Source organism: Rutilus rutilus (assembly GCF_951802725.1).
Source record: "Rutilus rutilus genome assembly, chromosome: 23".
NCBI classification, from domain to species: Eukaryota; Metazoa; Chordata; class Actinopteri; order Cypriniformes; family Leuciscidae; genus Rutilus; species Rutilus rutilus.
The window spans coordinates 23,770,253-23,784,096 of NC_140233.1; the positions used below are offsets into that span (position 1 = coordinate 23,770,253).

Below are 13,844 nucleotides of genomic sequence, written 5' to 3' on the forward strand. Positions count from 1 at the left end.
ACACTCTTTACCATTCCAATACACTTTCATATTAGAATGAGGTTTGTGCGTGCTCTTTTACTGTCATATGATGGTCACACACATCTTACTGTAAGTAAATATAAAAAAAAATTAGAGGAGAGAGTAAAAAAAAAAGAAGTAAAACAGGATGAAAAAAATGTGTGTGTGTGTTGTGCATAACCAGTTTTGGAAATGTTGTTTTGAATTTACTGCACCAGTGTGTAAGACTATGTTGTAGTGTGTGTGATTTTGAGGGCTTGTGTGTCCTGTGTGAGGGCAAAGTTTGGTTTTTCAGCGAGAGTGAATGGTTTTGAGTGTAGAGCTTCATTTTGACCTGAAAATAGGATGTTTGGGGAATTGGTTGAGACGTTATGGATTTGTGTTTACTGTTTTGAGAATATGAGACATAGTTTCAAGAAATGTGTTTAAGCAATCGAGAAAAACTGTAATATGTAGAAATGCATTTTGCATTTATAAAGCTAGTATATATACTGTAAAAGTGCCTTTCTTGACCATGGACTTGATATTTGTTGATATTACATGAATCTGTATTGATTATAATAAAGCTAAAATATATATGATACATTGTTTAACCAGCGACTGGAGATGTAGAATATTTTGCGGGTTAGGCAAATAGAACTGCTGCTTCCTAAAAAGAGAGAAAAAAAAAAAAAACATTCTCAGAAATATAATATACACAGATCAATATAACATCAGATTTGCGCACCAGTTCTACACAGTTGTAACTTTAGTTTCTTTATATCATGTGTAAATCTCTCACCTCGCCCTGGACTCTTCCCGAACTCTGCAATGTCATAAACTGGGAATGAAAAACACAGACATGAGATTTTAGCATTCATTCAGCCTATGATCATGTAATGAGTTTGATTTCCAGTGAATGAATGAACCGATTCATGAATCAGCATCATTTTGAATCATGGATGCATGCAGTATTGCACAACTTGCAGAATCTGCAAAATGTGATGATAATTATTGTATGTTGTTTTTATTTAGCCCTGCATGATTAAGCATAACAGACTTGAACTGAATTTCACATACAATAACGGATGTTTACATTTATTTCACAAGACAAAATAGTAACTACGTAATCTTGCCTAATATGCCTTTTCTATAAAGCTGTTATAGACTGAATGAAAAAGCAGTTTAGAATCGATTTTACACCGAGGAAGATGAAACACTGTTGATGATGAAAGATACGTAACTTTGTAAGTAAATACAGTTTTTCACGAATGTTTACACACATTTTCTGAAAGCATGCCTCATATTCTCAGAACTCTACACACAAATCAAAACACACACACACACACACACAATGGGCAAAACCCCTCAATTCTCCTGCAAAATGAAACTTTACATTCAAAACAATGTTATTTCTTCTCAAAATGGTATTTTGTTGTCAAATGACACACACAAACCATCATATGAATAGACATTTATAAGAACCAGTTGAACACAGATGTGCTCAATGTAAAACACTATGATGAATGGAAAACACTTCTTCTCCATTCATCATAATGATTTAGGCCTTTTTTGTTCAGTGTTACACTTACTACAGACAGTACATACATAAGTGTGTTGTAAAATATTTGAGAATATTGTTTTTATACTCATAACACACAAATACACGGTAACAAATATATTTGATTTTTCCCACAAAAACATTGTACACAGTGTACATCCCAACCAACACAAAGTACATACAGTGGTCTACATACAAAACAACAGAAGAATTTACTGTATACAGTTACAGTAAAAAAAAAAAACTAAAACTAAAAAAAATCCCATGTTGGCATCCATTGCTCCATTGAAGAGCTCACCTGTTGCTCTTTTATGCTAAAGCTCTGATTGCTAACTGTAAAACTGTGTGACGGGTGTTTGCCCATGTGAAGAGTCAGTGTGCATATTTGAATGGCAGTGTGTTCCCTGTGAAAACAAGAGATTTTCTGCATGAAAATTGTGCCAAAAGCAGAGAATTGTGTGTAGTGTTTTGAAAAAGGTGTGTTTTAGATCTGCATTTTGAGTGTAAAGCAGGAATTGTGCTTGTAGTTTAGCAGAATTGGCTCAGGGGGTTGGTGAATGAGTTACATGTTGTGGTCATTGTGTCTCAAGTACCAGAAAATGTGTGTAAACAATCGAGAAAAACTGTAAGCGTCGATTGGAGACGTTAGGGATCGTCGATTGTAAACGGCCCAGGGGGGTCGTCGATTGGAGACGGCCCAGGTATTTATTAAGTCAAGTCAAGTCAAGTATATTTGTATAGCGCTTTTTACAATACAGATTGTATCAAAGCAGCTTCACAGTATTAAATTAAAATAATACAACAAGGTTTGTTTCTAGTGGAATTTATTAAGCGTCGATTGGAGACGGCCCCGGTAGACTTAGGTCAGATGAGATAGGACTTTGTAAGGTTTAGGGAAAAATCTACGACACTTACCAGTTTTGGAAATGTTGTTTTGAATTTATTGCACCAGTGTGTTAGACTATGTTGTAGTGTGTGTGATTGTAAGGGCTTGTGTGTCCTGTCTGAGGGCAAAGTTTGGATTTTCAGCAAGAGTGAATGGTTTTGAGTGTAGAGCTTCATTTTGAGCTGAAAATAGGATGTTTGGGGAACTGGGTGAGACGTTATGGATTTGTGTTTACTGTTTTGAGAATACGAGGCATAGTTTCAAGAAACGTGTTTAAGCAATCGAGAAAAACTGTAATTTCATCCTATTCTGAAGTGCATCAAACATCCATCTAACATTACCACACACTGTAAGTTTTAGTCCACTTACATTAAAACAACCAGAGGGTTAAGTAAGTCGCTTTGGATAAAAGCGTCTGCTAAATGTTAGTACAGTTAAAAAAGCATAATAATAGCTGATCCATGTACAGTAAAGTACAGTGACAGCTGTGCAAAATTCAGACTCAAATTGTCTTTCAGTCATCATCATCTGACAGGTCAGTTGGCATTAGTCTTTAGGAACCTTTAACCATTACCATGATAAATCCAAAGATTGAGTTTTATTATTAGACTTTTAATTAAACACCCTTTTGGCAAGCTCCTGTCTACACAACAATGAACCTTATATCACATGCTTTGTAGAGGCCTATAGTAAACTTGATTCACATTAGTATGTAGACTTCTCATGATGTAGCAAGTTATTACATAATGACCTTGCTTTTATTAAGTTGAAGAGTGCTTTAATTTCAGAACAGTACATAATTTAGAAAATTTGAGGGCTAAAATTGAGATTTCACAAATGTGTATTTAAACGTAGTAATTTAGCAAACACTGAAATCATGTTTTCTTCATCCACATCATTCCAAAGCAATATAAATTTACCTGGATGGTCTTTTTCAAATATAACAACAGGAGAATGAATGTATTTACTCTTAAATTCTTTAATTCGATAACTATTACCTCAATAAACCAACCAAACAAGAATTAAACTATAAAGCTTTCTTAAACTTGTCATTTTCGCTGAATAACAAAAAGCAGCTTTGGATGAAACACAGATCAAATTACAGTTTAGAAAATCCACCAATTTACAACACGTTTTTTTTCTACATTTACCAGATTTAGTTTTGAATGTGGCATTTGCAACAGATTATAAAACATCTGAAGCGCTTTTTTGAAATGTAGGGTCGGGCAGGTATGTATTTTTATCTTTATCTGTTTATCTCTTTATCTCTATTATTTGTTATATGTATGGACATTTATGTTTAGATCACTTCTCTTATTGATTGGTATCAGGATGTTTCAACCACTATAACAAAAAGTGTTTTTCTCTACCTTAAGGAAAAAATGTGTGGCTCTTAAAAAGAGACATTCAAATCAGGTGAGAGAAGGTGTGAGATGAAATAGCAAGTAGCTTTTTAAACCATGAAAACCTTCGAAGTTAAAAAACCTGAAAAAATAAAAATAAATGCAAAATTCATGCATCTGAGAGAAAGATTCAATATCACAATTTTTCACCATTTAAACAACAACAAACAACAGAAACTCTTTCAAATGGATAGGGTGGGTGGCTCTTAAAAGAGCCTTTGTGGTAGCTGAAATCTTCAGATCCCGCTTTACTTCGAGCTGGTGTATTTGGTGACGGCCTTTGTGCCCTCGGACACGGCGTGTTTGGCCAGCTCTCCGGGCAGCAGCAGACGCACGGCGGTCTGGATCTCTCTAGAGGTGATGGTGGAGCGCTTGTTGTAGTGCGCGAGGCGAGACGACTCACCGGCGATGCGCTCGAAGATGTCGTTGACGAAGGAGTTCATGATCCCCATCGCCTTGGAGGAGATGCCGGTGTCAGGATGAACCTGCTTCAGGACTTTATAGACATAGATGGCATAGCTCTCCTTCCTGGACTTTCTGCGCTTCTTTCCTCCCTTCCCGGCGGTCTTGGTGACGGCCTTCTTAGATCCCTTCTTGGGAGCGGACTTTGCTGGTTCAGGCATGATGATGAGTGATCAGAAAACTGACGAATCAGTGTAATATTCAGTGCGATACAGAGGCATTTATTCGCTCCTTATGTTAATTTTCAAAGAGATTCGAGAATCTGCTGATTGCCTGTTTTCATAGGCCAAACCCATAAACTCGTATTTCATTGGACAACTCAAAGAATCACGAGAGGAACAAGTGCCAATCACGAGCGGTTAAATGATAGCCCCTCCTACCGCCAAATGTTTGAGTGACACGCCACAGGACACTGTTTCCTTTGTTCATTTCCCGCTATTTATTTTCGTTTTGATAAAATTTTGAAGAAAAAGCCAAATATTACGCATGATCGTATAATCTGAAAACTCCTTTTTGAAGGGAATTAATTATAGCAACGATGAAATTCCTTTAAAAACAGCTTTGTATACCAGAAAGTCTCTCAAAGCCCCTTTACCGCTGACGTTTCACTTTTATTTTCACCATTTTCTCTTTTTTTCTTGTTTCTATAAATCACTTTAAAGTCCAATAGGTGGTGAATCTCTAGGAAATGTGCTTCTGAAAGAAACGTTTATAGAACTCAAATTTTTGTGCGACTTTAATGCAATTATACAGTGAAACTTATGTGACCCTGGACCACAAAACATTTATACATCATATGAAAGCTGAATAAATAAGCTTTCCATTGATGTATGGTTTGTTAGGATAGGACAATATTTGGCGGGATACAACTATTTGAACATCTGGAATCTGAGGGTGCCAAAAAAATAGAAACATTGAGAAAATCACCTTTAAATTTGTCCATTTATGTTCACGATTGTGTTGTATTCACTCACAAAAATAAGTGTTTTATGTAATAGGAAATTTACAAAATATTTTCATGGCACATGTTTACTTTAAAAGAAAAATCTATAATTTTGACCCATACAATGTATTGTTGGCTATTGCCGCAAATATACCCGTGCTACTTGTGACTGATTTTGTGGTCCAGGGTCATATATTCAGTAAAGACAAGTCAAAACTATCCTTGCAGAATTATAATTTTTCCGAAAACAATTAATAATTGTATCGTTTACTTTCAAGAAAAGCATGAATCATTAACACTGCTGTGGCAAGACTCTCTAACTGAAAGTGTGTGTGGCTCTTAAAAGAGCCGTTGGGTTTGAGTAGTTTCTCCTGGTTTCAGATGTTTATCCGCCGAAGCCGTACAGGGTGCGTCCCTGTCTCTTCAGCGCGTACACAACATCCATGGCGGTGACGGTCTTTCTCTTGGCGTGCTCGGTGTAGGTGACGGCATCGCGGATCACGTTCTCCAGAAACACCTTCAACACTCCGCGGGTCTCCTCGTAGATCAGACCGGAGATGCGCTTGACGCCGCCGCGGCGAGCCAGACGACGAATGGCGGGTTTGGTGATTCCCTGGATGTTATCGCGCAAAACTTTACGGTGACGCTTAGCGCCTCCTTTCCCGAGTCCTTTACCGCCTTTACCTCTTCCAGACATGATTCAATCACTCCAGTCAAACGATGACAAGAAATGTACGTTCAGCGTTGCAAGGAAGCATTTTATATTTACTTACAGGACCTGATAGAAACCAACACCGCGTCACAAGGCGCAAACGCCCCTCCCCTTAATATAGTTCCAGCACAAAACAATGTGGTTTAACCCAAACCATAATCTAACGAGGCCTGTCCGACTTCTTTCATGTTTTATAAGATTTATTTCATTTGATGAAGAGGATGTTATAGTATCATCATATAATATACAGAGATACTGAATGGTAATGAAATGTGCTAATCTAGAAGTAGCCTACAGTATAGTACATTTTGTATTAGACCGTTCGGATATATTTGCAGAATATAAAATGATTTCAGGCCTCAGTGGTTTATACTGTAATGTCTACCTTTAGCTGAACTTGCACCTGTATAAGAGTAATCTCTAAAGTTGGCATTGAACTTGCGCTAAAAGTTTCAAAACAGACCATGCCACTATTAGGGAGTAGCTGGAAGAAAAGAGTTGGAAAAAACAACCACTGTACGTTAGTCTTGTTTGGGAAGACTGAAGATGAAAAGAAGCTTTACCTGTAAATATGAAGGTACATTTCTAGCTCCGTTGAAACTATCCGCAACAACATTGGAATCTGAGTGCGCAGTTTATTTGTATGATTCGCACCCTGTACAACTGACATCACAATACTCAAGTCAAATAAAAAGAACATAGACATAAGGAAATATTAATTATTTGGATGTAATTAAAGCGGTTATGTATTTTAATGTTTATAAATCCAAGTACTTTGTAATAAGGTTAGGATTAGATTTGTAGTGATGGGAACTGATGATTTAGAGAACGGTGACCCAGAGAATATTATTGTAATGCATGAATGCAACTTTCTACTCATATTGAGTTAAACTAGAAATTATCTCGTTCAGTGCAGCTTTGGTGGCTCTTAAAAGAGCCGTTGTGGGTTGACGCAGACGCGGGTTTAAGCGCGCTCTCCGCGGATGCGGCGGGCCAGCTGAATATCTTTGGGCATGATGGTGACCCTCTTGGCGTGGATGGCGCACAGATTGGTGTCCTCGAACAGACCGACCAAATAAGCCTCGCTGGACTCCTGCAGGGCCATGACAGCGGAGCTCTGGAAGCGCAGGTCCGTCTTGAAGTCCTGAGCGATTTCTCTCACCAGCCGCTGGAAGGGCAGTTTGCGGATCAGCAGCTCGGTGGACTTCTGATAGCGGCGGATCTCCCGCAGAGCCACGGTCCCGGGTCGGTAGCGGTGAGGCTTCTTGACGCCGCCGGTGGCCGGAGCGCTCTTACGGGCAGCTTTAGTAGCGAGCTGCTTCCTCGGGGCTTTACCACCGGTGGATTTACGAGCGGTCTGCTTGGTTCTTGCCATTGCTGCGGGTTTCTTCTCTCTGTCCTGCTTGCGCTGGAAGGAAATGCTGCTATACGTTACACTGTACACACCCGCTTTTAAAGCATTGTACCGCCACGAGCTCATAGTGTCGCGAGGATGCAGACCTTGTGATTGGCTAATACGTGACGTCTGCGCATGAGTGCCAGCCAATGACTGCGCGTTTCCTCTTTTTCAAACAAGTGGAAGGTTTCCCGCTCGTGCTGCTTTTGTTCTGTTGAATACTTCATATACATCAAACAGTGTAACTTATATGTAACACCTCCCTGGTCTTTATACTCACACTGTTGTATTTATTTGTTCTGAAATACTCGCCTTAATTCCCAGTGATTATGCAGATCTCGGATTAGATCATCACATTACATAAAAGCACTGCAGCGACAGTTTCCATCCGTCCCGTAAAATAGGGGATCAAAGAACCAGAGTAATATTTACCAATTTATTTTACCATGAAGCCGATATGTATGTTGCTTTTTATTTTGAATAATTTATTAAAATATTCAATACATTATCAGAGCTTGGTAGACCAGCTATATTTTAATATTAAGGGAGATGGGTTGGGTAACAAACACATCAGGGGATCATCATGTGCTTACAACAAACACGCACACCTACGACTATAAGGGTACTGTAATCGTCAATGATCCAATCAAATATTTTACTCTGGTTTGATGGGTCATTTTCTCTCTCAACCAAACGCCTTTATGCCGTTTATAAATATTAAAAAGGAAAAACTCTATCAGAAAAAAATGGGTGGCTCTTAAAAGAGCTTTTTGGTCTAAATAAAACAAACTTGAGTCGACTTATTTAGATTTGGAAGATTTCTGTCTTATTGTATCACTGTATATTCTGTGCACACTGACCATCTGATAATGTACAGTATTATGTTCCTATTGCAATATTGGAGTTTTATCACTGTCCATATTGTTGGATGTGGGGTTGTTTGTATTGTATTATCACATTTCCCCAGCATAGTGTGTGTATAACCTGTCTGTACTGTGTTGTATATAACATGCCATTTCTGATCAGTCTGAACCCTCTTGTTTTTTTAGCCATTTACAATACATTTCTTAAATAATTTCTTAACCATAGATAATGGTTTACTTAAGTTATTTTTTTTAAACAGGGTGTTTTAATTAGTTTGTTTTAAATTAATGAGTCTAAGAGGTTAAAAGGCACATCTCTATCTGCTTTCAAAATGAACAGAAATCACTAATATAAACTAGTTTTGCTCTAATTTAGAGTAAGTGGGTGGCTCTTAAAAGAGCCGTTGAGGCACAAACAGTGACCTTTACTTCTTTTTGGGCGCTGCCTTTTTAGGCTTGGTAGCTTTAGGTTTTGCCACCTTAGGTTTAGCAGTCTTTGCCTTTTTGGGACTCTTGGCTGCTTTTTTAGCGGCTGCTGGTTTCTTTGCCTTCTTGGGGCTCTTCGTCGCCTTCTTAGCGGCTGTGGCGGCGGGTTTCTTGGCCTTCTTGGGCGACTTCTTAGCGGCGGGTTTCTTAGGCGATTTCTTGGCGGCGGGCTTCTTTGCCGCAGCGCTCTTGGGCTTCTTGGCAGCAGCGGGTTTCTTGACCGCGGTCTTCTTCACTTTAGTAGCCGCTTTCTTCTTGGTCTCAGCTTGCTGCTTGTTGAGCTTGAATGAGCCCGAGGCGCCGGTCCCTTTGACCTGCACCAGGGCGCCTTTGGTCACCAGGCTCTTGATGGCGGTCTTGACGCGGGAGTTGTTCTTCTCCACATCGTAGCCGCCGGCAGCGAGCGCTTTCTTCAGCGCGGCGAGGGACACGCCGCTCCTCTCCTTGGATGCGGATACAGCTTTGACGATGAGCTCGCCGACGCCTGGTCCTGCTTTCTTGGCTTTCGCAGCGGACTTCTTCTTGGGCGCTTTGGCCGGGGCGGCAACAGCGGGTGCGGGTGCGGTTTCTGCCATTTCTCTCTGATTGGATCTGCAGTCTTTCAAATACTGTCTCTGGTTTCTGCAATGACTGGCGCTCGCGCGGAGCTGCGCTCTTAAATAACACATGAGAACCTTATAGACTCAACCTGCCCGCTCGGCGTCTATGCTCGTCCACGAATCCCTCACGAGTGTGTTTTCTTCTCTTACATTTGAGGCAAAACTGGAGCGGTAAAATAGTTTAGCACAGTCATAACAAAGTGAACACAAAGCAGAGGTTCTGAGCTTTCATTTGAGACTAATATACGCGAAGAGGAAATGTTAATTTTGCCTTCATCAGATCAAATCCAAGGCGAGCATCAGGCACGGGGGAAAGCCGCGTGTAAGTTTGATAAATTGTTTAAGTGGAAAAGTTGATAAAAGCCTGAACGCGTTTTCTTTATGTTCAGCAAACAGTCTGAAGATACTTTAATGAAATCAGCATCAGTGAGGGGCGTCAGGAGGCTTTCATACAGATGTTGTTTTGGGCAGCTTGAAGCACACGAACATCCGGAGACTCCGAGTCTCTCTGTGACTCTCATGTCTGGCCAAATGATCTGTCCATATAATAATAAAAATAATAACATTAATCACAATAATAAATATATACGCCGGATCACACAAGTGTTAATGTTTTAACTTGTTAAACACGTTTCCATAAGCTGATGTACATATCACGTAAATAAAATGTAAATCGTCACGTGTTTCCCTTTATTCGTCATTCATTTCAGTTTTCGGCATGCGAATGAGGATTGGGTAAAAACTCATGTGAACGACTTGTTCATTTACAGCATGGCATAGCAAATTATTTAAAAACAACTTATTTTTCTCAATTATTTCCTTCCTTGTTATATAGCTTGTACTTTTCTGGACATTGTTTGAAACTTTGTAGTGCTACTTGCAAACATTTCTTATGTCATAGCCTCCTGAAAGTGTTAGTTCACCCAAAAATGAAAATTCTGTCAGTAATTACTCACCCTCATTGTTCCAACCCCCTAAGACCTTCGTTCATCTTCGGAACACAAAATAAGATATTTTTGATTAAATCTGATAGCTGGATCACTCCTCCATAGGCTTCTAAGGCATTATAACTTGCTGGCCCAGAAAATGTATTAGCTAAGACATAGTTAAAAGTGGAATAAAGTGTTTTAAAAAAAAAAAAAAAAAATTGTTTTTGCACACAAAAAGTATTCTCGTCGCTTTATAAACTTAAGATTGAGCCATTGTAGTCACTTGGACTATATTAACGATGTCTTTAATACATTTTCTGGGCCAGCAAAAGTTATAATGCCTTAGAAGCCTATGGAGGAGTGATCCAGCTCTCAGATTTAATAAAAAATATCTTAATTTGTGTTCCAAAGATGAACGAAGGTCTTACGGGGTTGGAACAACATGAGTAATTACTGAAAGAATTTTCATTTTTGGGTGAACTAACCCTTTAAGATTGTATTCCTCATTTGTAAGTGTCTTTGGATAAAAGTATCTGCTAAATTAATAAATGTTAATAATAAAGCACGTCACACATTGTCATTTTGATTTAACCACTATTAAATGCTTATTCATAAAACATTCATATTATTCACACTATATGTTTGATATATTTGCACAGATGTTGGGGCTTTGGTCAGACTATATAGCTTAGTTCAGCTCTAACCCTAAACAAACACACCAGGGCCCGTATTTTTATAAAACTTCTCAGAAATGCTCTTAAGAATTGTCTTAAGCTTTGACTTGAGTGTCAAAAAATTCTTAGTAAAAAGTAGGACTTCTCTAAAGGTGATGATACACAGGGCAACTTTCTGAGCAATGTTGCTGGGCAATCTTGCAGAGCGATTGTTGCTTGGGCACTTTCCCATTGAAAATGGGCAATACATTTCTATCTGGATAATTTAGATTGGTCGTGGGCCCTGTGTCTCATCTGGTTGCCTATTGATGGCAACATTGCCCAGCAATATTGCTCAAAAAGTTGCCCTGTGTATCATCACCTTAAGAGGAGACTTTTATAAAGAAGCTAAAAGCAACTTTCAGTAAAGCCTTAGACTGATTCTTAAGTGCTGACTGAAGTGGGACTTAAAGGTGAACTAAGTAACTTTTTTTACCTAAACTGAACAGCTTCGGAGTCACTGGAATGGTTATAATACTTATTTCGGGTTGAATGGTGTGCGTTTCGCACCCCCCTGGTGCCCGTGAGCGGAAAATACGCACTTGCAACTTTGGGGCGGCGGGCCGCCGCGTCAGGAAGTATCGCGTGATATCAGGTCTCGCGATGTAAACAACTGCTTTACGGCCAAAAGAAATCTGCTAAAATGTTGTCATTATTGCGCTCCCTCACGCTGTCCGAACCCGAATGAAGAAGATGTTTTAAAGAATGTCCCATCTGCTTTGATGTCGTTGATCTACTAGCCTCTGGTGTCTGAGAATCACCAAAGAGTTTTTACAACAGTGTTGTCAAATATCTATTCCGAAGCTGTGGAGGGAGCTCTAGAGAGAAACCTGCGAGCAAAAAGCGAGAATACAGCGTAGAAATCCCGAAGCTACTGAGTGCTGCTTTAAGTGCTGCAAACTATGGACTACAATGATGTCAACCCCAAATGGCGGCCCTCAACCACTAAATCAGCCAATACATGAATATCAGTCACGTGACCTCTTACGTCATCCACTCTTTTTCCAGTTGACTGCCGTCATCTTGAGTACCTACCTTGAGTACTGTCTATGGCACTGACAAGCTAGCTAACTAGCTTGCTACGATTTACAGCTTTATACGTATATAGTAAATGGCTACGAAAGACAACATTTCGTACCTCGACTGCCATGAAAAGAAACGCTACTTTCAAAAAATATCATCGTTAGGGTGTGATCCCTTCGCGATACCTGATGCGTACTTCCAGCCTCTGTCCGCTGCTACCGAACTACCAATCCTGGCATTCAATGATATATATACCTTGTACATAATCCGTCGCCATACACCGGTGAAAGCCTCAAAGCGTACAAGAGTACCAAGGCATATCTGTACTTTGTTGCAGGCTGGGTCCTTGACTTGAAAATATGGCAGGTTCACAAGAAGAAGATGTTTCTTGTGAACGGAAAGGTAAGTGTTCTTTTAACCCAACTTTGTAAACAGCTGCTAGCATAACAACTCAAGGCTATCTAGACTAACTTCCAGTTGTTCTCTAGCATATGTCAGCACAAGGGGTAGCTAAATCATCTGGTCATGGTTTCAAAACAAACTACAATAACTAATGCACACTTTGCAACAACAACAAAAAATAGCGAAGAAATGCTCTTTTTCTAAATGAAAAGCTTTGTGTTTTCATGTTTTGGGGAGGAAATAACAGGTATCGTCTTTTTTAAGAGCTCTCTCTCTCTCTCTCTCTCTCTCTCTCTCTCTCTCTCTCTCTCTCTCTCTCTCTCTCTCTCTCTCTCTCTCTCTCTCTCTCTCTCTCTCTCTTGTACTGTGTCATCGAAGTCATATTTACATAGATTATCAAAACTAACAGTCAATGGCCATGATGGTTTTAATTAATCTGTTGGCTTCTTCAACATTCATTTAGTAGTATCTCATGATCTGGTGTCTCTCCACTCCTGTAGTACACTGTAAATAAAATCAGTTGTAACATGGTACTGTGCTTTAAATGCATTGATTGAGAAATGAGTTGATTTTACTAGACTAATTGGTCTGCTGGCTTCTCTTAAGGTGAACCACTCTCAGACCGTCAACATGACCCCCACACAACCATGGATCGTGGTCCATGATGATGGGACAATTTCAGTGGCCCACCGCACCTGCAAAGCAGGACTGGGTGAAGCATGCTCGCATGCTGCTGCTCTCATGTATGCTGTCTTAGCAGCGGTAAATCTAAAAGATGGACTGTCCAGTACAGAGATGCCTTGTGCATGGGTTCTTCCGAGCAAAACCGGCAAGGTGCAGTATGAGGAAATCAGCAACATCTCATTCATGAAGAAGAAGACTGTAATATACTCACCACTACTACCCAGCATTCCTGTCCCTACAGAAAAGGAGTATATGGAGTTCTACCAAAAGCTTTTTGAATTTGATGTTCAGGAAGAAAGTACTAAGGGAACTGCTATCTTGTCTGTGATCAAGGGTCACTCTGACCAAAGACCCTTCAACTGAATTTGCTAGATCACTTTCTAAATTATATTCAAAGGCAAAGTTGCATGCTGATTTCTCGTCCTTACTAGTAGAGAGTGAAAGCATCTTTGACAATCTTTAGATAACAGAGCAAGAGGTATGTACTGACAAATTGTAAGTCTTGTACTCTAATTAATATTTTGTGAGTTTTATCGATCATTAACCAATATTTGTATTTAGTTTTAATGTTTACATTAATAACTTTATTTTGTTGAAATAGCATTACATTTGTCAACTTTCAGTCCTTAGCAGTAGAAGAAGTAACCAGAGCGCAGTCTGCCAGTAAGGTTTGGTTTGAGCAAAGAGCAGGCAGAGTAACAGCGTCAGTCTTCCACGAAGCAGGCAGGTCAGAAAGGGCTGCATCCTTGATAAAGAGGATTTGCTATCCCCGGTCCTGTCAGGTATCTACAGAGGCAATGAGG

The 13,844-nt window shown here is 39.6% G+C and overlaps 4 protein-coding genes across 4 annotated transcripts; all 4 read right to left on the reverse strand.

Moving 5' to 3' along the window:
• Positions 1 to 3,098: 3,098 nt before the first annotated feature.
• On the reverse strand, positions 3,099 to 4,673 carry LOC311283395 (histone H2B). The gene has a single exon (XM_084397760.1). It carries the CDS (start codon positions 4,450 to 4,452, stop codon positions 4,078 to 4,080), a length of 375 nt encoding a protein of 124 aa, XP_084253886.1. The 5' UTR covers positions 4,453 to 4,673; the 3' UTR covers positions 3,099 to 4,077.
• Positions 4,674 to 4,940: 267 nt separating this feature from the next.
• On the reverse strand, positions 4,941 to 5,936 carry LOC311283400 (histone H4). The gene has a single exon (XM_084397766.1). It carries the CDS (start codon positions 5,929 to 5,931, stop codon positions 5,620 to 5,622), a length of 312 nt encoding a protein of 103 aa, XP_084253892.1. The 5' UTR covers positions 5,932 to 5,936; the 3' UTR covers positions 4,941 to 5,619.
• An 897-nt stretch (positions 5,937 to 6,833) lies between these two features.
• On the reverse strand, positions 6,834 to 7,346 carry LOC311282575 (histone H3.2-like). Its single transcript, XM_084396395.1, has one exon. The coding sequence runs from the start codon at positions 7,319 to 7,321 to the stop codon at positions 6,911 to 6,913; it is 411 nt and encodes a 136-aa protein (XP_084252521.1). The 5' UTR covers positions 7,322 to 7,346; the 3' UTR covers positions 6,834 to 6,910.
• Positions 7,347 to 8,630: 1,284 nt separating this feature from the next.
• LOC311283385 (histone H1) lies at positions 8,631 to 9,266 on the reverse strand (the record flags this gene model as incomplete). Its single annotated transcript, XM_084397750.1, has 1 exon — positions 8,631 to 9,266. The coding sequence occupies one exon, from the start codon at positions 9,264 to 9,266 to the stop codon at positions 8,631 to 8,633; it is 636 nt and encodes a 211-aa protein (XP_084253876.1).
• Between the last annotated feature and the right edge of the window lie 4,578 nt (positions 9,267 to 13,844).

Bases quoted from the DNA above. Each gene is read 5' to 3' on its own strand.
- LOC311283395 (XM_084397760.1), bottom strand. From the start codon at position 4,452: ATGCCTGAACCAGCAAAGTCCGCTCCCAAGAAGGGATCTAAGAAGGCC.
- LOC311282575 (XM_084396395.1), bottom strand. From the start codon at position 7,321: ATGGCAAGAACCAAGCAGACCGCTCGTAAATCCACCGGTGGTAAAGCC.
- LOC311283400 (XM_084397766.1), bottom strand. From the start codon at position 5,931: ATGTCTGGAAGAGGTAAAGGCGGTAAAGGACTCGGGAAAGGAGGCGCT.